A 22,710-nucleotide genomic window follows, 5' to 3' on the forward strand; every position below is an offset into this window, starting at 1 on the left:
CCCTGATGTTGGGAAAGATTGAAGGCAGGAGAAGGAGACAGAGGATGAGATGTTGGATGGCATTACTGACTGGATAGACATGAGTTTGAGCAAGCTCCAGGATATGGTGATGGACAAAGAAGCCTGAGGGACTACAGTCCATACAGTCCCTAGGTCACAGAGTTGGCTGCAACTAAAGTGACTTAGCACAAATGTACAATATAGTGATTCCGTATTCAAGTATACTGGGAAATGATCACCGTAATAAGTCTGGTTAATGTCTGTACAAATGCTGTGTCTTTATGGTAACTGAGAGGTCCTTGGTGATTTTATGTAATTGTAAAATTATCAGAACCAATATAACATTAGCATCACTGTGTTTTAGGATTTGCATTGAATTATAATATCTTAGTTGGAATAGACTGGTTTATTTTATAGTTTAGAAATGACTTAGAGAGGGTCAGTATCTCTTGTTTAATGTCACTCAGTAAGTAAACTAGTGGGCCTCAGGGGTTGGAAAAATGAAAGTGTTAGACACTCAGTCGTGTTCCACTCTTTGCAACTCCATGGACTGTAGCCTGCCAGGCTCTTCTATCCATGGGATTCTCCAGGCAAGATGCTGGAGTGGGTTGCCATTCCCTTCTCCAGGGGATCTTCCCCACCCAGGAATCTAACCTGAGTCTCCTGCATTGTAGGCAGATTCTTTACTGTCTGAACCAGGGGTTGGAGGTCTTAGCTGAAATTGACTCATATAATTTTTCTTTCCAAAGTAGTAGGAGCTTCGGATAACTTTTTGTAATCAGGCCTTAAAATAGTTTCCCTTGTCTATCCCATGAAGGGTTACTTGGGCAGTAACGTAATTCTTTCTGTGATACAGCTTTTCCATTAGTTATGCAACAATTATTTCAGGTAAGCTTTCTCAGTTAATGTATCTAAACAACACTTTTTAAGTTTCAGGCCCCAGAACTTGTGGTCAACCTGCAATTGAATGATGGATAATTACAGAAAGGCATCAAAAACTTCTCTTGAAAGAATTCCAGTTTCTGCTGAAGACTTTAGTTTGCATCAGGAAAAGAATGATGTAAAGACATCAGTCTGGAGTAGATATTCTTTTAATTGTTAGTGATTTTGAATGTTTATTAAGTACGTAGCATTGTGGTAGTCGTTGATGGTAAGGATTCAAGGAAGGTAGAAGACATGATTAGAACTAGAAGTAGGAAATGGACTGATGTTTAATGATTTACTAAAAATTGCATGGAATACATTCTGAATGCTATTGTTTTCTGTATCAGACACTTAAATTTGTTAAAAATTCCCTGTATTTTCTTGTTAATAATTGGTTATTTAAGGTTAAAATCTCATTTAATACTCATTACTGCATTATAAAAATATAACCAGGAACTGGAAAGTCTGACATTTTTATTTGTTTCAACCAGTTTTGCTGAATGTGCACTGGGAAGCAGTGAATCTTACATTCAAAGCACTATGTTCTCAGAGAGAACTTCATTTCTAGGGACTGTAGCTTTTTGGGGAGAATTTTATACTCTTGATGCATGCATGCTAAGTTGCTTCAGTTGTGTCCAACTCTTTGGACTGTAGTCCTCCAGGCTCCTCCGTCCATGGGATTCTCCAGACAAGAGTACTGGAGTGGGTTGCCATTTCCTTCTCTTGGGGATATTCCCAACCCAAGGATCAAACTTCAGTCTCCTGAATTGGCAGGTGGGTTCTTTTACCACTAGTGCCAACTGGGAAGCCCATATTGTTGATAGCTTAAAAGAAAAAGTTAAAAATAGCTATTTTTGCTGTCAAATTACCTCAGCTTTTTTTGGAAGCAAGAGGACATTTGCCACTCATATAAGAAAAAGTGGGGAAGATCAAAAGATAACTAAGGTATGTTTTTTAATAACACATTATTCCTATTAAAAATGTAAATATTGCTTCAGTTGTGTGAAACAGATTGCTCATTTAAAGTGAAACCTGGCAGTTTTTGAGTCTTTTAACTCCTCGGTTGCATTTATCTATATTCAGTAGATTGATTTTTTAAAAAATCTTTGTAGCTTTTATTTATACATACAAACTTGATTTATAGAGGTTTTTCTGTTCTTTTTTTCTTTTTGAGTAGAGGAATAGTGTGTCTAAAAAGTTTTATAAACAGAATTGTGGATCACCTTTGCTATATCAGGTCTTTATTGTTTAGGCTTTTGTCAGTAAGGTGACATCTACAAAATTATTAGAGTTGTTATCATAGACTAGGAAAAGAAAATTTAAAATAATTTGGTTACTGGATAAGGCTAAGCTATTAATTTAGAATAGAGCCCACTTTTGTTTTTAAAATTAGGAACCTGAAGCAGTTTCTACAAGAAATTATATATATTTGACAACTGTTTTGACAGGTATGTAAAAAAAGCTTTATCAAGAATAATAAAAGAAAAATGTATTAAATTGAAATATAAAAAAATCCAGGCTCAAAGACATTCTTTTATAGGCAAAAGTGCTTTATTTCCAGCTTTTTACTGGAAAATAATGTTAGTCAAAAAAGAAATTAATGATGAAAATCTAATATGGCTTTGGCTCAAGTTTTAATTAATTCCTTTAAATGTTATCTTATAGAATAAGATAAATATTATCTTACAGAGTTATCTTATAGAATAATTAAATAATATCTTACAGAATAATAATGTCCCTCACAGAGGGACAACCATGTGAGGACACAGGAGGGAAAAAGAAAAAAAAATAATTTAAAAAGAAAAGCCTAGTAAAATTTTTTAAATTAAATTATATTTTATTTACAATATTAGTTTCAGGTGTGCAGCATAGTGATTCAGTGTTTTTAAAGATTATACTCCATTGAAAGTTATCACAAGATAATGGCTGTAACTTCCTGTGCTATACAATATGTCCTTGTTGCTTATCTACCTAGTAGGTTTCTAAAATAAAAGATAATATTTATCTGAACAGAAATGAAGGCAGAGAACGGAGAGGACTGTACTACAACAGGAATTATAAAAGCTAATAGGTCCAAGTAGGTTTGTAGAATTAGTAATCCCAGGTGGCTCATTGGTAAAGAATTTGCCTGCCAGTGCAGGAGACCGGAGACTCAGATTTGATCCCTAGGTGGGGAAGATCGCCTGGAGGAGGAAATGGCAACCTACTCCAATATTCTTGCCAGGAAAATCCCATGGACAGAGGAGCCTGGTAGGCTACAGTCTGTGGGGTCGAGTCGGACACAACTGAGCATGCATGCACACCAAGTTGAGTAAGATGTTTCAGGGAAGACATAACTGGGTAAGTTTAATATCTTTCTTTTTTTTGGAACTACACTTCGGCATAAACACAGATAGTTTGGAGTAAATGAATTGTGTTCTGATCACACAATTTTTGTTTTAAAACGATGTATAGATATATGATTAGGTAGTGTTTTTGTTTTAAAATGATGTATAGTTATATGATTAGAGGTGTTTGACTGCCCAAATTTGTTATTTAATAAATTAACCAAGTAAAATCAAAAGTGCTACATGCAGTTTGCTTTTGGTGACTAATTTTTATTCATGTTTTTAATCTTTATTTAGAGGTGTAAATTTAAGTATCAATTTAAGGCATATAGGACAAACTGAAAAGTAAAAAAAAAAAAAATCCTGATTTCCCTAATACATAGTATACAAGCTATTTCTCGTATAGAGGGGCTATAAAATGCAGTATTTTTATTTGTTTATAGTTTGTGGCAAAAGTGTAATAGTTCTTTTAATATTTTAGAAAAAAATTGGTTCTGACTTTTTGTTCATTATTACTATCTTTTTGTAAACATTATTATTCTTTTAGAGCAGTTTTAGTTTCACCGTAGAGTTGGGCAGAAAGTACATTGTTGTTCAGTTGCTCAGTCATGTCCGACTCTTTGTGACCGCATGGACTGCAGCACACCAGGCTTCCTGTTCTCCACTATCTTCTGGAACTTGCTCAGACTCATGTCCGTTGGGTTGGTGATGCCATCCAACCATAGTGCCCCCACATAGTTCCCCCACATAGGAATAGTTTCCCCCACTATCAACATCCCTGCACCAGAGTGGTGCATTTGTTATAATCGATGAACCTACAGTGACGAATCATTATCCAAAGTCATAGTTTACCTTAGAGTTCAGTCTTAAAGATATCCATTCTGTGGCTTTTGACAAATGTATAATGACATATATCCACCATTATATCATCATACAGAATATTACTATCATTTTTAAACTCTGAGTTCCCATTGGTTTCTTAAAATTTTCTTACCTCAGAAGATTTTATTAAACTCCTTTGTTCTTTGGAGATGGAAAAGTCTGTTGACGTTGATTCCCCATGTTTAAAGGGCCAAGTTAGAAGTAGATTAATGACATAAACAGGTAGTGTTTAGTAGGAGTCATGTGGGAAAGATCTTACCACCTGTGTGTGTGTTCAGTCGCTAAGTCAGGTCTGACTCTTTGCAGCCCCCTGGACTGCAGCATCCCAGGCTTCCCTGTCCTTCACTGTCTCCCAGAGTTTGCTCAGATTCATGTCTGTTGAATTAATGATGCTATCTAACCATTTCATTCTCTGCCATTCCCTTCTTTTGCTGTAAGTCTTTCCCAGAATCAGAGTCTTTTCCAATTTGTTGTGTTATTTTTGCTCCATTTTCTTTTAGGTTAATTGTGGTACATCAGTTGCAAGTTTTATTTCCCTTTTAGTTGAAATGCTTAGTGTACAACAGCATTTTACTTCTAAAGTCCCCATGTTTTGATGTCATTTGCCAGAATTACATTAGAACCTCCTTTATGGGCATTTTGCTGTTATTTACTCAGTGGGCATTAACTCTTTCTCATATTGTTTTCAGAGTTTAAAATTTTTTATTTTTTACTACTCAGTTTTGAAAGTAAATTGTAAAAGCTTTTTTAATGTCTAATCAATTTTTAAAAAATGGTTTTTGCATTTTAAATAACAGATTTTGTTTTTTTGTTTGTTTTTTTTCTTGACACAATAGTTTGCTTGCCTAAACTGGATTTGAAGTAATTCAAACTACTGGAGATCTGCCACATTACAATATCATAGAAAGAAGCAGGTTTTCAAATAATGGAAGAGTCTAAGACCTCTGAAAATGAAAATCATGAACCAAAGAAGAATGCTTGGGCTCTTTCTGAAGAAAGCAAAGCAGTTAAAGTTATAACTAATCAGACTTTGAAAGCTAAAAATGATAAATCCATAAAAGAAATTGGGACCAACTCTCCAAATAGAAATAGTAGTAAAAAAAATAAGCAAAATGATATTTGTATAGAAAAAACAGAAGTTAAATCATGTAAAGTAAATGCTGCCAGTGTTCCAGGTAAAGATTTGGGATTAGTCCTTCGAGATCAAAGTCACTGCAAAGCAAAAAAATCACCTAATTCACCAGCGAAAGCAGATAAGTTACCTGTTTCTCAGGCAAAAGTAGAAAGAGCACCCAGTTTACATGCAAAAACAGAAAAACCATCAAAGTCACCTAATTCACCAGTGAAAACAGAAAAGACATCCAGTTCACAGACATTAGTAGCAGAAAAGACACTTAATTCACAGAGGAAAGCAGAAAAAGTACCTGGTTCTCAGACGAAATCAGAAAAGGTACCCAGCCTGCCAGCAGAAGCTGAGAAGGTACCCAATTTACTGTTGAAAGAAAGCATGAGACAGACAGAATTACAGCACATTGGAAAAAAAATTCCAAGTTCCTTTACTTCTCTGGATAAAGTGAATATTGGTGTTGCAGAAGAAGAAAAATCTGCTATGGAAAACTCACAACGATCTCAGAAGCAGCAAACGTGTACAGATAATACTGGTGATTCTGATGATAGTGCTTCAGGAACTGAAGACATATCAGATGATTTGAGTAAGTAAAACTTAGATTGTCCCACAACTCACATTTTTGGAGCGATATTTTAATATTCAGTTCAGTTCAGTCACTCAGTCGTATCTGACTCTTTGTGACTCCATGAATCACAGCATACCAGGCCTCCCTGTCCATCACCAACTCCCAGAGTTTACTCAACTATATGTGTTCTTTCAATTTTTTCCTAGTTTGATTTTAACAATTTTAACTATGAAAAAGACATTCTTTAGATGGAAAAACATTTATTATGATAGGACAAAGCTTGTGAAAATATGAATTTAGTGGCTTCTGTGGTTGGTATACACACAGGCACATATACTCTCTTTATTTATTTATTTATTTATTTATTTTTACATATACTCTTTTTAAATGGTCCTGGTAATACAGTGCCCATTCTTCACCAAACATGTATGCATGTGTTGAGTTCCTGTTATATGTTGTTCAGGTATTTACAATGGAAAACCAAAAGAACACAGCCCCAGGTCTCAAGGAAGCTTCTAGTTAGGTGAAGGTATTACAGATAAGTAAGTTGGTAATTTAGTTCAGTGCCAAAAACTTAGAATTGAGAAAGTACATGATTTAATTGAGGTATTTATACTTTTGGGGCTTCCCTGGTGGCTCAGTGGTAAAGAATCAGCTTGCCAATGCAGGAGACAGGTTCATTCCCTGGGTTGGAAAGATCCCCTGGAGAAGGAAATGGTAACCCACTCCAGAATTCTTGCCTGGGAAATCCCATGGACAGAGGAGCCTGGGAGACTGTTACAGTTCATGGGGTGGCAAAAGAGTTGGATACAACTTAGTAACTAAACATCAACAACATTTAGACTTTGGGTTGAGAAAAGGTGTGATGCAAATGTGAGATTGCAAGTGTGACCGAGATTCGTTATGACTGAAACAAGGACTTGAGGAGGAACGTGGCAAAAGATGGAGCTGAAAAAGGCACACAAGAATTTGAGAGTAAGGGGCCTTTAGGATATGATAGGACTTTATGAGTGTTTTGAGAAGCTACTAAAGAGGTAGCGCTGTGATCACATATATATGTGTGTGTATATTTTTGGGGATACAATGCAGCAAATTCTTTGACAGGAACAAAACTGGAAACAGAGATGTGTTATGACACTGTTGCAGTTTACTTGAGAACTATCAGTGTAAAATTAATTTCCTAATAGGATCTTGATATTCACTTTAATTAATTTCCTATAAATATTGTCCATGTCTCTTGAGTAATCTTAATTTGTTGAAATTAATGAATTTTCCCTGGCAGTCTTTTTTCCTGATGTTTCTGTGGCTAAAAGAATAAAACCTTTTCTTGATGTATAAATAGAAAAAGCTATTTTTAAGTCATTATTTACCACACTTTGAGAAATGCTAATAAAGAGTTCAGAAATAGCTTCTTTTTGTTTCTAGTGTACATAGATAATGGTTTATTGACAGACCTTTTTTTTTTTTTAAATTTAGTAGAGGTACCTGTATGTATGTAAGAAACAATATTAATACTTTCATAGATATGGCTTAGGACAAGGCCCCCAAAAGTATGTCAAATTAAAGACAATATCAAATAAATAATAGTACTGAAAGTTTTTGGATATGGCAAATCTAAACATGATAGTATGTGACTAAAGTTGGGAAATACTGGTGTATGAGATCACTTACAAGGGTCTGATCACTTTAATTAGTTAAAGCTATGATTTAAAGTTTTTTTTTTTTAAAGGTGACAAAATGACAGAGTGAGGTAGTTAAGCTAGTGAGCTCTGGAGTAAAATTTCATAGGTTTTGAATCTTATCTTCCTCACTAAATAGCTTTGTGATCTTGGATAAGCTGCCCATCCTTTACAACATATCTTCAGTTTCCTCATTTTTTTAAAAAAGTGGAGATGCTGCTGCCTTTGTTACAAAGGTTAAGTGAAATAATTCATAGAATGTTTCATGTAGTCCCTGACACAGTAGGCACAATTGCAGTGAATATCCTTTGTTATTATTATTTCTCCATTTAAGTGCAGTTTTGTTACTTGTTAACGTGGAGAACGAGTTGAACTAGCTTCAGGAAGATAGTAGACTGAGTAGAGGTCCTTTTGAGAAACTTGTTTTAACAAAGTAATGAGAATGAGTTATAGTAATCATTTCATAAATAAGGGCTTATTTTAAAGAATTCACTTCAATATGTATAATATTGGCCTTGAAGTCCTGTTGATACAGAATTATGTAGCACTTTTTTTTTCTATTTTGTAAATTAACTTTTTACATAGATTTCCCCTTTGTAAATTAAATAGAATAAAATCTCTTTGTCTAGGTCATTGTCTGTTTGGACTTAACATAGTTTATAGACTTTTGATTAATCTCAGGCCTACCTGATTAGTGAATTAATTTTCATTAGGTCCAATTTTGGCTCCCACAATTTCTCCTTTTGCCATTCATAAATTAAAAAAATATTTTGAGTGATATCTGCTATGTGCCAGTTACTGATCTAGTCGCTGAGAATATAACAGTGAACAAAACAGGTAATACTACACTTATGGAATTAATATTCTAGTGGGAGGAAATAGATGACGAACATAGTAAGTAACAGAAGTATGTAATAAGTTAGATGATGATAAATATTATAAATAAACCAGGAAAGGTTGTAAAGAATGAAAGAATGATGCTGCTGTGTCTGGTGGTGGTGTTTCACATTTAAATGGTCACTGAGAAGGTGACATTAGAGCAAATCTTTGAAGTTAAGAGGTGAGAGAGTGCACCTGGTAAATATTTGAAGGGAGAATATTCTAGATCTGAGCTTCTCAAACTTTAATGTGTGTAGGAATCGCCTGGGAAGTGTATTAAAATTCAGGTTCTTGGGCTCCATTCTCTGGGATTTTTTAATTTAGAAAGTTAAGAGTCTGATGATGCTGGATTTCTAACAAGCTCTTGAATGAAACTGCTGCTGCTGATCATGCTTTTGGACAGCAGAACCTATTAGTAACTCATCTTTTTACTTTTCACTTATACCACCCTTCCTTATGTTTTCAACATAGCAGCCAGAATGATCCTGTTAAAATTATTCAGATTGTGTTACTGCTATTCAGAATGTTTCAGTGGTTTTCAGTGTATCAGAGTAAAAGCTAGTGTCCTTGCTGTGACCTTGTGATTTTCGACACTCCTCTCTGCTTCTCTGCTCTCATTTATCTACTTCTTATCCTTTTCTCTGTTCCAACAGCGTGATTTCCTTGCAGTTCCTCAAATGTGAAGGCAAATGGTCACCTGATGTGTTTTGTATTTGCTTTTTCTTTGCCTGGAAAACTCTTCTTCCAGATGGCCACATGGCTAGCTGTCTTACCTCCTTCAGCTTCTCATTGAGCCTTTTGCTGGGTTGCTTATCTAAAATTTATAACCCTTACCTCTACTTATGGCACTCGTTATTCCTTGTACCGTTTTTTCTCCAAAGTTCTTGTTATCATCTGCCATATTTAAAGTTTCTCCCATTTACCTTTTTATGTTTTGAGATACAATTCATGCACCATAACATTTGCCATTTAAAAATATATACTTTAGTGTTTTTTAGTGTATTTATAAAATTGTGTAGACATTCAGTTCAGTTCAGTCGCTCAGGTGTGTCCGACTCTTTGCAACCCCGTGAATCGCAGCACGCCAGAGGCCCACTGTCTAAATCTTGAATATTTTCACCACCTCTAGGAAGAAATTCCATACCCATTAGCAGTCACTACTCATTGTCCTGTCCTCCCAGGTACTGCCAACCACTGATTTAGTTTCTGTCTCTGTAGGTTGCCTCTTTTATATGAACGAGATCATGAAGCATGTGGCCATTTGTGTTTGGCTTCTTTCACTTAGTGTATTTTAAGATTCACCCATGTTGTAGTAGGTATTGGTATATCGTTCTTTTTCATTGCTAAGTAATACTCCAGTTGGGCCCTTGTGGTAGGAGACACATTACCTCCAAAGGTACACTGTTTTTGTTCAGAAAATTAGTGCTATCGAAATTAAGAACCGACTTTCAGAGTTCTTGTAGATGGCATGTAGAGTGGCTTTTGAGGGCAGTGGGGAGAGGTTTATTGATTATCTATGAACATTTACTTTTAAAAGAAATATTAGATTTGTCCAAGTCAATTTATTTAACACACTGTTATTGTCATCTCTGGTATAGGCATTGTATTAAAATCTGAAGATACAAAAGTGAATAAGACCTGGTCATTAGCATCAAAGAATTCATTATCTAATGTAATATGTAGCTAAATGAATACAAATTACATTACTGTGAAAATGTGAGATAATAGAGAGTGCTTGGAGAATATAAATATCAGACTGCTTCTGAAACAGGTGATGCTTAAGCTGAATTTTGCAGGATAGGTAAACAGTACTAGTTGAAGTGTGATGGGCCTTGATAGTAGAGGAAACGGAACGTGTAAAGGCATTGATCCTTGGAGCCGAAGTGATCCATTGTAACACATTTGTTATGAATGAAGTGAAAAGTGTTAGGGCAGGATATAAGGTTGGAGATGTAGACTACTTAGCTCTTTTTTAAAAAATTAAAATTATTTTCCATTTTAAGTCTTTATTGAATTTGTTACAGTATTGCTTCTGTTTTATGCCATGAGGCATGTGGGATCTTACTTCCCCAACCAGGGATTGCACCCATACCCCCTGTATTAGAAGATGAAGTCTTAACCACTGGACCATCAGGGGAACCCCAGCTCTGTTTTTGAGGTCATGGCTTAAAATCTCAGAAAAGCCTTCCCTGAAAGTTTATCTCCTTCTCAGTTACTTGTTTTTTTTTTCCTTTATAGCGTTTGCACAACTTGGAATTATTGTATTTAAACTGTTGACTGCCTGCAAGAGGACAAGTACTGTGTGTTGTGTGTTAGAGAATTTAAAACTTTATTCTGAACTTTATGAGAGCCCATTAGGTATTCTAAGCATGAGAGTTACATGATTCAATTTGTATTTTAAAAAATCACACTGGTGGAGCTTGCATTATTGCATGTTGGAACCTACTATATTCCAAATATATATTGACAGGTGCTGGAAATGCATGGATTGAAAGTACATAGTCTGTGCTTTAAAGAGATTACAATCTAGCTAGGAGAAACAAAGAAAAAATATTGATGTGGTTGAAATATCTATAGAGTTCAGTGAAAGCAAAGAAGAAGGACCCTCATAGATTTGTGGATTTGTGGTCTGGAGTATATATGTTCTTTTAGCTCCTACTTTATAGTGATAAAGTCACTGAAGTAACTTCATTTCAGTGAGTCACCTTAGAGATTTAAAGTAGCTTTATATCATATTTACTTTGGAGATTCTGCAAGATAGTATGTTATATTGGCCTTGTATAGTAAGTCTTAGTCATAGTTGTCTTTTCTGATATAGATAGGTCAGAAGAAAATAGGCATTTGACCCATGAAATAGTTTTTTGTGTGTGAATTTTGATACCATGTTTATCTTTTACTTAATATTTTAAGTAGGTATACCAATTTGTACTACCAAGGAAAAATATTTTTTCTGTATGTGTATACATTGAATGTCTGTTTTTCATTAAAAAAATTTTAATTTACCAATTCTGTTGATGGTAACTAAGTGATTGCTTCCTTTTCTAGGTAAAATGAAGAGTGATGAATCTAATAAAGAAAATTCTTCAGAGATGGACTATTTAGAAAATGCCACTGTGATAGATGAATCTACATTGACACCTGAGCAGAGGCTAGGCTTGAAACAAGCAGAAGAACGCTTAGAGAGAGATCACATCTTTCGACTTGAAAAAGTATACCATGTTGTTTTAGTTATTTGGAGGAAAATGCATGTGTTCAACCAAGTACAGCTCTTTTTATTTTTCTTATAATATTCCTTAGGCGGAGATATCACTCATTTTCCCTTCCTTCCCTCTTTCTTTTCTTCTTTTCTCCCTCTCTTTTGCTCCATTTGTTCAGCAGATCCTTTCATCTGTGAGTCTTGACTTCATTCTTTCATCCCAGGGCTTGACAAACTATGGCCTATAACCTTGTTTTTGTTTTCTAAAATTGTGGTAAAATCTCATATTTTTATAAACAGTTTTATTGGAACACAGCCATGTCATCCTTATTGTCTATGGCTGCTTTCTTGCTCCTGTGGCAGAGTTGAGTTTTGAATACTTGCTGTAGAGTATTTGGATCACTATGCATAAAATATCTCCTCTTTACCAAAAGCATAAAATATTTACTGAAATATTACTTTGTCCCTTTAAAAAAGTGTGCTGACCCCTGATTTATTCATTTAGCAAGTAGATACGGAGAGCTCGTTACGTTCTAGATACTGTGCTAAACACTGGGGATATACTGGTGAATATGGCACAGTTTCTGCCCATTAGAAGTTAATAGTCTGTTTGGAGTGCCAAATAAAATAGTAAATACTACAGGATATACTAAACTTTCTTCTTCCCCCCTAGGTTTTCTTTTTTCTTTTCTCCCTTATTTACTGAGTATCTTCTATGTATTAGGAACTGTTCTAGCCATCAGTATCTTATTCCTAAGTACTTATTAATTTTCTGACCTAGAAACACACATTCCCAGCCTTAACAATAAAAACACTGCTAGATGTTGAAGGAAAGAACCATAAATCATTTTGTTCTTAAATAGATACTTGGGATATTTGTGAGTATGCATACAGGGAAATATTAGGTTGGTGCAAAAGTAAGTACGGTTTTAGACCGTGAATTTTAAATCATTATAACTAGGCTCAGGCACATCTTTATTAATCAAAATAGGAACCATTATAATCAACACATTTTTGCCAGTGAGAAATGTTTGTTTATTCTTGTAGCATAAAAATCCATGCTTGATTCAATGAACTCTTGGAAAGCATTTTCTGCATCTTGTGGAAGCATTTTCCCTGTAATAGTTTTTCCAGGATTCAGAACACTTTAGTGGGTCAGACTGGCAGCAGACCACCAGTAACCGTCACCTTTTTTGGTGCAAGTTTGACTTGGGAAGTGCTTTGGAGCTTCTTCTCAGTCCAGCCACTGAGCTGGTCATTGCTAGTTGTGTAAAATCCGCTTTTCATCACGTCTTCTTTCATCACTCATCAACTTCTGTAGTTATAGAGGATCAGCTTTGACAATCCTCTCAGTTGGTCATTGTCACCTTCCAATGGCCAACCATTATGCTCCTCATCTTCAAGCCTCCCATTTCCTTTACAAAACTTCTCGAGCCACCACTGCACTAAACCTTGGCCAAATGCGTTGTTGATGTTGTGAGTTGTCTCTGCTGCTTTATAACTCGTTTTTAACTCATAAGAAAATCACTGGAATTTACTTTTTATCTATATCATTTCTGTAGTCTAAAATACATATAAAATAAACAGCAGGTAATAATTCATTAGCAAAAAACAAGCAAGAAATGAGCATTCAAATGATGTATAACATAATATTTATTTAAGAATGTACTCCAATATCAAACGGCACATTTCAACAATGCAGACTTGCAGTTACTTTTGCACCAACCTAATATAATAAATAGGTCATCATTTCTGATAAATAGATAAAGAAATGATGTGATTTTATATAACTTAGAAAAAAGGTAATAGCTAAATTGAAGAAGGCAATCCTGAGTCATTAGTAAAACTTATGACAAAGTAATTACCCTGTGAAAGTAGGAAGGAATATGAAAGAGTATGTAAAATAGGAAAGAATTTGGCTTACATAGTTTCATACAATCCTAGTTAGATGGAAGTCTTTTTTTCAGTTTGCTGTTTTACATAGTTCTGTCTTTCCTCTCACTTTCTCTTTCCTAAGTCTGGAATTAGTCTGGATCTGTGCATTATCAGGATAAATATTGAGTACTTGTGTGCCATGATCTGGTGATAAAAGTTAGATTTGGGGCATACATGGCTTCATTATACTGCTTTTCTAGGGTTTCTTTTAGAGAAAGACATGTAAGCAAATAATAATAGTAGTAACAATATTGTTTGAAAATGGGATCCCAACTTGAGTAGGGGTGTAGAGGCACAAATTTGGGAATGCTTTATAAGAAAGTGACATTGGAACTGAGTTTGCAGAAATGGCTAGGACTTGAGTAGGTGGGTTGGAGAATGGTGGTGTAGGTTAATTTATGACATGTATAAAGGAAAGGTGAAATGTGTTTTCAAGAAATATAAGCAGGGGACTAGATGTGAAAATGTGTAGTATATGAAGTAGGAAAAGTTACTTGTTGGGAAAAGGAAGAAGTTTGGGTGGAATAGATATTTGATAGTAGTAGGAAAGAAGGGCCTGAGGTGAAAAAATCTTGAAAGCATGTAAAACATATTGTTGTTGAATTTAAATAGTAATGATGTAAAATCAATGTACCAGTACCATCATAGATGTCTATAAACTCTTCTTTTTCTGACACCTTTTTGGTTTTCATGCCCTCCAAAACCTCTTGTTTTCAATCCATTGTATTCTTAAATAAAACTTTTCTTTACCAATTTTAAATACTCATTAAGAATATTCTTACCAGCTTGCTTTTGATTGCATAAGATGTTTGGTTCACAGTTTACTTATGCATTATCTAACTGAAGAGTAAAGATGTAGACTTTTTAAACTGTAGCAAGAAGTAATAAACCCAAACTGTTAGATCGGGGTCCCCAACCTCCAAGATCTAATACCTGATGATCTGAGGTGAAGCTGATGCAATAGTAATAGAAATAAAGTGAACAATATATGTAATGTGCTTGAATCATCCCCAAACCATCCTGCCCCATCTGTGGAAAGCTTACCTTCCATGAAACCCACCTCTGGTTCCAGAAAGGTTGGGGATCAATGTAGATCAAAAGAGTGAATTTCCCCATGTGTGCATGCATTCTCAGTCGTGTCCAACTCTTTGTGACCCCACGGACTGTAGCCCACTAGACTCCTCTGTCCGTGGAATTTTCCAGGCAAGAATACTGGAGTGGGTTGCCATTTCTTACTCCAGGGGAATCTTCCCCACTCAGGGATCAAATCCAGTCTCTTGTGTCTCTTGCATTGACAGGTGGATTCTTTATGATTCTGCCACCTGATAGTAAGTGTTAAATGCTGACTGGGAAATACTTAGACTCTCTATGCCCAGGAATCTTTTTTTTTTTTTTAATTTAAAATTACAGCTTTTATTTTTTCCAGTTTTATTGAGAAGTAATTGACATACATTGACTGTATAAATTTAAGATATATAGCATGGTGATTTCATTTACATGGATTGAAATAATTACCACAGTAGGTTTAGCTAACATCTCCTCATATAGATGCAATAAAAAGAAAAGAAAAAAGTAATAAATATTCTTTGATGAGAACTTTTAGGATTTACTCTTGGCAACTTTCTTATATATCATAACAGCAGTGCTCATTATATTCCTGGAGCTTATTTATCCTATAACTGGAAGTTGGTACTTTTTATCCACACTTCTACAGTATTCCCATCTTCTCCCTTCTGCCTCTGGTAATCAGAAGTCTGATCTCTTTTTCTTTGAGGGAATTTAAAAGAATGATTCCATATAAAAGTGAGATCATAGAGTATTAATCTTACTGTATCTCATTTATTTTACTTAGCATAATGCCTTCAAGGTCCATCCATGTTGTTGCAAATGGTAGGATTTTCTCATGTTTTTTATGGCTGATTTGATTCCTGGGCTGGGAAGATCTGCTGGAGAAGGGATAGGCTACACACTCCAGTATTCTTGGGCTTCCCTTGTGTTTCAGCTGGTAAAGAGTCTGCTTGTAATGCGGGAGACCTGGGTTCATCCTTGGGTTGGGAAGATCCCCTGAAGAAGGGAAAGGCAACCCACTCCAATATTCCGGCCTGGAGAATTCCATGAACTGTATAGTCCATGGGGTCGTAAAGAGTCAGACGCGACTGAGCGACTTTCACTTCCATTTTCTTTGCTTCTTAATATAGACATTTATTGCTATGAACTTTCCTGTTAGAGCTGCTCTTGCTGTATCCCACAGGTTCTGCTATGTTATTTTTCCAATATTGTCTCAAGAAACTTTTTTATTTCCCTTTAATTTTTTGTTTGATCCATTGATTGTTCAGGACACAAATCTTTATTCTAACTGGTCTACCTAAACTTAACCAATGTGTTTGTTAATGGTAAAATAAAATATTATAACAGTAATAAAGAAATTTTTAAACATTGTATTTTTCATGTGTCCCTTCTGTGAAACTAGAAGCTTCATGATGATGAGGACATTTTTGTCTTATTTACTGTTATGCTTAATACATTACCTTGTACATAGTAGTTGGTTAGTAATTAGAGATAGTTAGCTTCCTGGTTAAATAAATGGGTTTTGGAGTCACTGGGTCTTAATTCTGCCACTTACTGATGAAGTAAGTGGTTAGAATTGAGAAGTTATTTAGCTTTAAACCTCAGTTTATCATTAAAATGGAGTTGATAGAAATTTGCTTATTGGGCTGTGATAATTAGATAGTAGAGGTAGTTTTTGGTGCAGCGCCAGGTGTGTGCTAAGTACTAAATAAAGATTAGCTACTTGTAGAAATGAGTTATTTTACCAAATGGGGCAGTTTTTTATTACTTCATTTTTACGGACATAGAAGCAGGTTTAAGTGTTAGAAATTTATCCAGGATCAGCTGAGATGTCATTTCAGGCCTTTTGTCTCCCCATTCAGTGTTATACCAAGCTTTTCTTACTAAAAGATTCTAGACATGTCCTTGTCTGCTCACATTTTACATTTGAAAAAGTCGTCTGATAAGTGGGCGTATGATTTCCTTAGTGACATTATCAATATTCATGGCTTTAGGTATTTTGTATTTATGCTTTCAACTCCTCAGTTCAGCCCTTCTTGCCACTTCCACAATTCTTAGCTTGAACCAAGTGAGTGTCATCTGGATTATTGCAGTGTGCTTATAATGGCAATAAGTTCTTTTTGTTTCTTTTCTTGATAAAGAAGGCAAGTGATCCCTGTAAAATTAGATAAGATCTTGTAATTCTCTGCTCAGAAGTCTTCAGTACCTTCCCCTCACACTTAGAATACAACTTAGAGTCCTCATAAGGGGCCTTGTGATCTGATTTCTATTACCTCTCTCTTCAGTCATAGTAGCTTTTTTTTTTTTTTTTTCAGTTTCTCAAACAAATTAAGCACATTCCTGCCTCAGGGTCTTAGCATTCACATTTCTCTTCACTTGAAATGTCTTCATACATCCATACAACTCAGTCCTTCACTTCCTTTAAGTCATTTTTATCAGTAAATGATGATCCTTTTTTTAAAAGGAAGATACCTCCCTTAAATTCCTATTTTTTAATTTGTGCATTTGTTTATTACCTGTCTTTCTATTCTAGAATGTAAATTTATGAGGACAAGAATTTTCATCTATTTTATATTATTTCATATTATATTATTTATATTATTTCATCTTATATTATTATCTTCAGCTTCTAGAGAATATTTGACATATAGTATGAGCTCAGAAAATATTTGAATTAAGAAGTAGTTACGGTGGGAAACTAAGAGAAGTCTCTGTGAGGGCTTAATTCATTCCCCAATAAGGACAGATTTGAAGTAATTTTAAAGTAAAGAAATGACTAGATTGAACTGATTTTTCTTACTTGCTTATTGCCTTGAGCAAATTTCTTAATTCTAGGGATTTAGTTGCTTTGCCAGTAAAATGAGGAATTCCTCATATAGGGGTATTGTAAGGTTAATAATGGATACTCTATAAGTGAAAGCTATGTTTATTTTTGATCTGTGGTAGGACTGTTGCTAAATTTGGGGCAGGTTTCCTATTTAAAGGAAATTGTGATATATTCTGAAGTAAGAGAATCTTTTTGTCAGGAGTTGCAGCCTATTGAAGGTCAGTATGAGGTAAAAATTAAGCATTGCTGCAATTTCACTGTAAGGAACTGGAAACTGCTTTAAAATTCAACATAGATTCATTGTGTTTTGGTAATTTTTTATTGTATCACCTTAGGGTCTTTGGATTTCCTCTTGGCTTTGGATTCAGATGTACATGAAATTAAATCAGTGTCTACCTTGTAATACTGTTGTATCCTTGTAAAAGTTACAAGCTCTGTGAACTTTTTCCCCCCCAGGTGTATAAAATGAAGATAATACCAATGTAATAGGAGTGTTAGGGGAGTTAAAATGATAAATTTTATGTCAAACGTCTAGCATAGTGCCTAGCATATAACAGGCACTTTGAAATTTTTAACTATTATTTCAAGAATGCATGTATAAAGTATGGTTTAAGTATTGTGACTGCTACTTTCCATGTGTCGTAATTGTTTTTCCTTTCAGAATAGTTACTTCAAGAGGTTATCCATTTATTCCCATGTGATTGTAATTGATTAGAGTGTTTTCATAACTCATCTTTTGGAGTTGTCTTTTGTATTTATAGTATTTGTTTGTTTAGTCACTAATTTGTGTCCGACTCTTTTGTGACCCCATAGACTGAAGCCTGCAAGGCTCCTCTGTCCTTGGGATTTCCCAGGCAAGAATACTGGAGTGTGTTGCTATTTCCTTCTCCAGGGGATCTTCCTGATTCTGGAATCAAACCTGCATCTCCTGCATTGGCAGGCAAATTCTTTACTACTGAGCCACCAGGGAAGCCCTGTATTTGTAGATTCTTTTGAAATCCCTGATTTGAGAGTAGATTTTATTTTTTATAGGAATCAAAAAGACTGAAACTTTGAAACCAATTTTTGGCAATGTTGGAATAACACTAAATAATAATACTGCCTTTCTTATCTTACAATGAATTCTAAAGACTATACTAGATGAACATCAAACATATTTAGGACTATCACGATATCATTTGAAATTAGTATATTATCTCCTATGATGACTACTTTAAAAGGACACCTACCTCTTGAGTGTATGAGTATTGAATTGTTTATTAAAAAGTATTACTTCACTGCTTATTTTTGCCTCATATATTTACATAGTTGTTGTATTAACATACAGTAAAAATTTTTACTGTTTCTGTTTTCTGAAGAAATGTATTTTTAACTTTTTTTTTTTAGCGCTCACCAGAGTATACCAATTGCCGATATCTATGCAAACTTTGCTTAATTCACATTGAAAACATCCAGGGAGCTCATAAACATATAAAAGAGAAACGACACAAGAAAAACATTTTGGTAAGTCTTTTTAGAAAATATTTTATTTATTTATTGAATGATAAAACTATATGAAATATTTTTATTAATGAAACTAAAAACCAAGTGTTTGTCCATTCTTATAGTAGTAACTGATATGATAGTGTTGAAAGCTGTGATTGCCCTTCTTCTGTTAGATGGTCAGGAGGGGAACCTTCTCAGTGACCAGTTTGCTCATCCTAAAGTATGTTGTGATTCCTAAGCTTAAAAGTGAGGTACAGTCAGTCCAACTGATTTTTATTGCGTTCTTATGTGTTACCTCTATGGAGTGGTAAATAAGATAGTCATGGTTCTTGCCTTCAGAGTTTCTAAAGTATTGGTGAAAGCATACAATGAATAAGGATTTTAAGTATGATGAGTTTCATTAAAGGGGGAATTGTGATGCTAAGGAAGTGTACAAAGGATATTTTACTTAATGTAAAGGAGGGACGATTTCTTTAAGAAAATGACATTTGAGTTGTTGAACCTTGAAGTAGAGGTTTAAAAGGCAGAAAGCTAAGTGGCATAGAGGGGTGAGATGAGAGCATTTTACACAAATGCAACATGAATAAAGGTCTCTAAATTGTGAGAGGACATGACATATGAGTAACTGAAAGAGTCTAGTATGACTGGAGCAAGAGAGCTAAGGGAAAAATGGTATGAGATGAAGCTAGAGAAGTCTAGATCATGTAGGGCCTGATAAGGTTTAGACTTTGGGAATTCATATGTGATCACTTATTAGAATGTTTTCTTTTTTAAATCCATTAGTATATTAGCTATTTAATTTTTTTCTTTTCAAAATTGTAATATTAATTCTGTATAACTTCTACTTATCTCTAAGATATCCTCTCTGAGAAATACTCTTTTTTATTTGACCTTTCCAGCAAGTCTTGTGTTACAGATACTTTCTTCGTGTTCCTGTAGTGACTTGATCAGAAAACCTTATACTTATGTATTATAAATATCTGTGCTTCTCTTCTCTTGCAGACTTCAGTATGTAAATATTTTCAAGGACAGATTTAATTTCTTATTTAATTTTTTTCATTCCTAAGTACAGTGTCTTACACATAGTTGGTGATCAGTACATTTCTGTTGGAAGAAAAATGCATTAAAAAAATTTAGCAACTTAGAAGGAAAAGAAATCACTCAAATTTTATCAGCCTATTTTTATTCAATTAGCATTTTAGAAGAGTTAATAGAGACAAAGTGGTAGTTTAAGAGATAGTAACTGAGAAATTTCAAGAAATGGAAGATGCTGATCACTAGTTGCAGGAAGCTCAGGGAATTCCCAAAAAACTTTAAAAGAAAGTCATTACACATTATATACATTATAGAGAAATTTTAGAATAGTTAAAAAACAACCCAAACCAACCTTAAAATCAGCTATCCTGAACTTTTAGTGAAGTTGGAGTAGTAGGGACTGGATTTACCTTCTTGAAATAAGCAACAAAACAAAGCAAAAAAACAACTATTACTAATAATTTTTTTTCTTTAGGCAATGAAGGACTTGACAGTGAAAACAAATGAGCTCAGTGATTACTCCAGTTTGAGAGAGTTTTCAGATTGTTCTATAGGGAGCAGAATGCAACAGGCTCCCAGAGATGAGAAGATGGAACTTTTCTTCAGGTAGTACAGTGTGGCTAGAGTTTGTAGGACAGAAAAACAAAAAAGAAAGCTATACAGGCAGAAACTCAAAGATCTATGAACAGTTCCCTCAGAATATCTAGTGCAATACTGATTGGTGCACGGATGTGAGAAAGCTGCCTGAAGTCAGGGTAAGAACCATCCGAAGGGATTAGAATAGTGCTTGGTGCACCTCCAAAGCCGCGAATAGTATCTTCCAGATTGAAAAACCTTATGAGACTTCCCTGGTGGTCCAGTAGTTAAGATTCAGCACTCCCAATGCAGGGGACTTGGGTTTAGTCCCTGGTCAGGGATCTAGGTCCTGTATGCCACAACTAAAGATCCTACATGCTGCAACAAAGTTATCACATGCTGAAATGAAAATGGAAATTTCCCCCCCCCAAAAAAGGAAGAAAATGGAAGATCCCGTGTGCCCAAACTAAGACCCAGCACACACAGTGAATGCATTAAAATGAGCTAAACCCCAAACTCAAATAGCTAATCCGTGAATAAGAAGAATCTCGAAAGGAAGAGTTGTATTTTTACCTGTATATGTAACAGCGTCACATGAAATCTAAAATGATGTGCAGACTGCTACTAGGGTCTTCTCCAAAGTAAAACTTTCTTGATAATATGAACAGAATCTTGCTTTAAAATAAAGCCTTCTTGGACTTCCCTGGTGATATAGCAGACGAGAATCCACCTGCTACTGCAGAGGACATGAGTTTGATCCCTGATCGCAGAGGATTTCACATGCTGTGGATCAGCTAAGGCCGTGAGCCACAATGACTGAATATGGGGGCTGCAGTTACTGAAGCTCACATGCCTAGAGCTCGTGCGCTGCAACAAGAGAAGCCTGCACACTACAAGTAAGAGTAGCCACTGCTCTCTGCAGCTAGAGGAAGCCTGTGGGCAGCAATGAAGTCCCAGCACAGCCAAAAATAATAAAATAAATTTTTTAAAAAGGCCTAGTGTAGCTGGATAAATAAATAAATATATATTTTTTTGAATGGAAAAGCAGAAAGAAAAACCTCATACTCTGTGGGAAGTTGGGTAGAGTAATCAGAAAGACCTTTTTTCAGTAGTGGGGAATCTTTAACCCTAAGCTAAATCTGGTGCCAACTAAAAAATTTTGAAGGTAAGACACCAAAAAATAACCTATTTTCAAGTATTTCATGTCATTATAGAAAAAAGCTTGAGAATATTTTTAGGAATACAAAATGTCCATCATCCCCTGAAAGTTCACGTTGTCTGCCATTCAGTCAAAAATTATCTGGTGTACAAGGCAGCAGGAAGATACAAATTGTGAAGAGAAGAAAGATCAGTTGATCAAAAGCGACCTTGAACTGACACAGTAGAATTGGTAGAACTGATCATAAGACAGTTAATATAACTACTCTTGATGTTCCTAAAAATAGAGACATGGAAGATATAAAAATGATTCAAATTGAACTTACAGAAATGAAAACTATAATGCCTAAGATGAAAAATACAGTATGTAGGATGGCAGATGAGACATTGCAAAAGAAGTGGTTGGTGAACTTAAAGATACAGGAATGGAAGTAAGTAATGAAACAAAGAAAAAACTTGGAAAAGAGAAAAGAGCATCCTTGAGCTCTTGGATAATTGTTATTTGTACCATTTCTTCATAAACTCTTCAGAACATTGAGGAGGAATGCTTCCCAACCCACTCTATAAGGACCATATTACTCTAATACAGGAACCAGAAGAGGATATTACAATGAAAGAAAACTTGAGATCAATATCCCTCATTAGAATAATTGCAAAAATTCTGAACTTTATTTTAGAAAATTGAATCCAACAATGTTTAAAGGAGGAAATACAAAATGACCAAATAGGAATTTATTCCAGGAGTGCATTTTTGGTTTAACGTTAGAAAATGAATCACTGTAATTCATCACATTAACAAACAGAAAAAGAAAAAAATATCATCTTAGTAGATGCTGAAAAAGCATTTTAAAAAGTCCTGATTAAAAAAAATCTCAGCAGACTAGGAATAGAAGGGAACTTTTGCAACATGATAAAGAACATCTGTGAAGAGGTTACAACTAACATTATACTTAATGGTGAAAAACTGAATGTTTTCTCCTTAAGACAGAAAAAATACAGGTATGAAAGTGGTATAGCTGTGGGAAACTGTATTGTAGTTCCTCAA

General features: G+C 34.9%; 1 protein-coding gene across 7 annotated transcripts in view; it reads left to right on the forward strand.

The window, feature by feature from the left end:
- TUT4 (terminal uridylyl transferase 4) overlaps positions 1 to 22,710 on the forward strand; it is a 128,908-nt gene that overhangs the window by 23,878 nt on the left and 82,320 nt on the right. For all 7 annotated transcript variants that reach the window (XM_020871444.2, XM_020871447.2, XM_020871445.2 and 4 more), the window contains exons 2-4: positions 4,970 to 5,845; positions 11,431 to 11,594; positions 18,798 to 18,914. In XM_020871444.2, the coding sequence (XP_020727103.2) occupies positions 5,059 to 5,845; positions 11,431 to 11,594; positions 18,798 to 18,914 (1,068 nt within the window). In that variant the 5' untranslated portion in view covers positions 4,970 to 5,058. The remainder of the gene's footprint in view (positions 1 to 4,969; positions 5,846 to 11,430; positions 11,595 to 18,797; positions 18,915 to 22,710) is intronic.

The sequence above is a fragment of the Odocoileus virginianus genome, chromosome 5, assembly GCF_023699985.2.
Source record: "Odocoileus virginianus isolate 20LAN1187 ecotype Illinois chromosome 5, Ovbor_1.2, whole genome shotgun sequence".
Taxonomy (NCBI): Eukaryota; Metazoa; Chordata; class Mammalia; order Artiodactyla; family Cervidae; genus Odocoileus; species Odocoileus virginianus.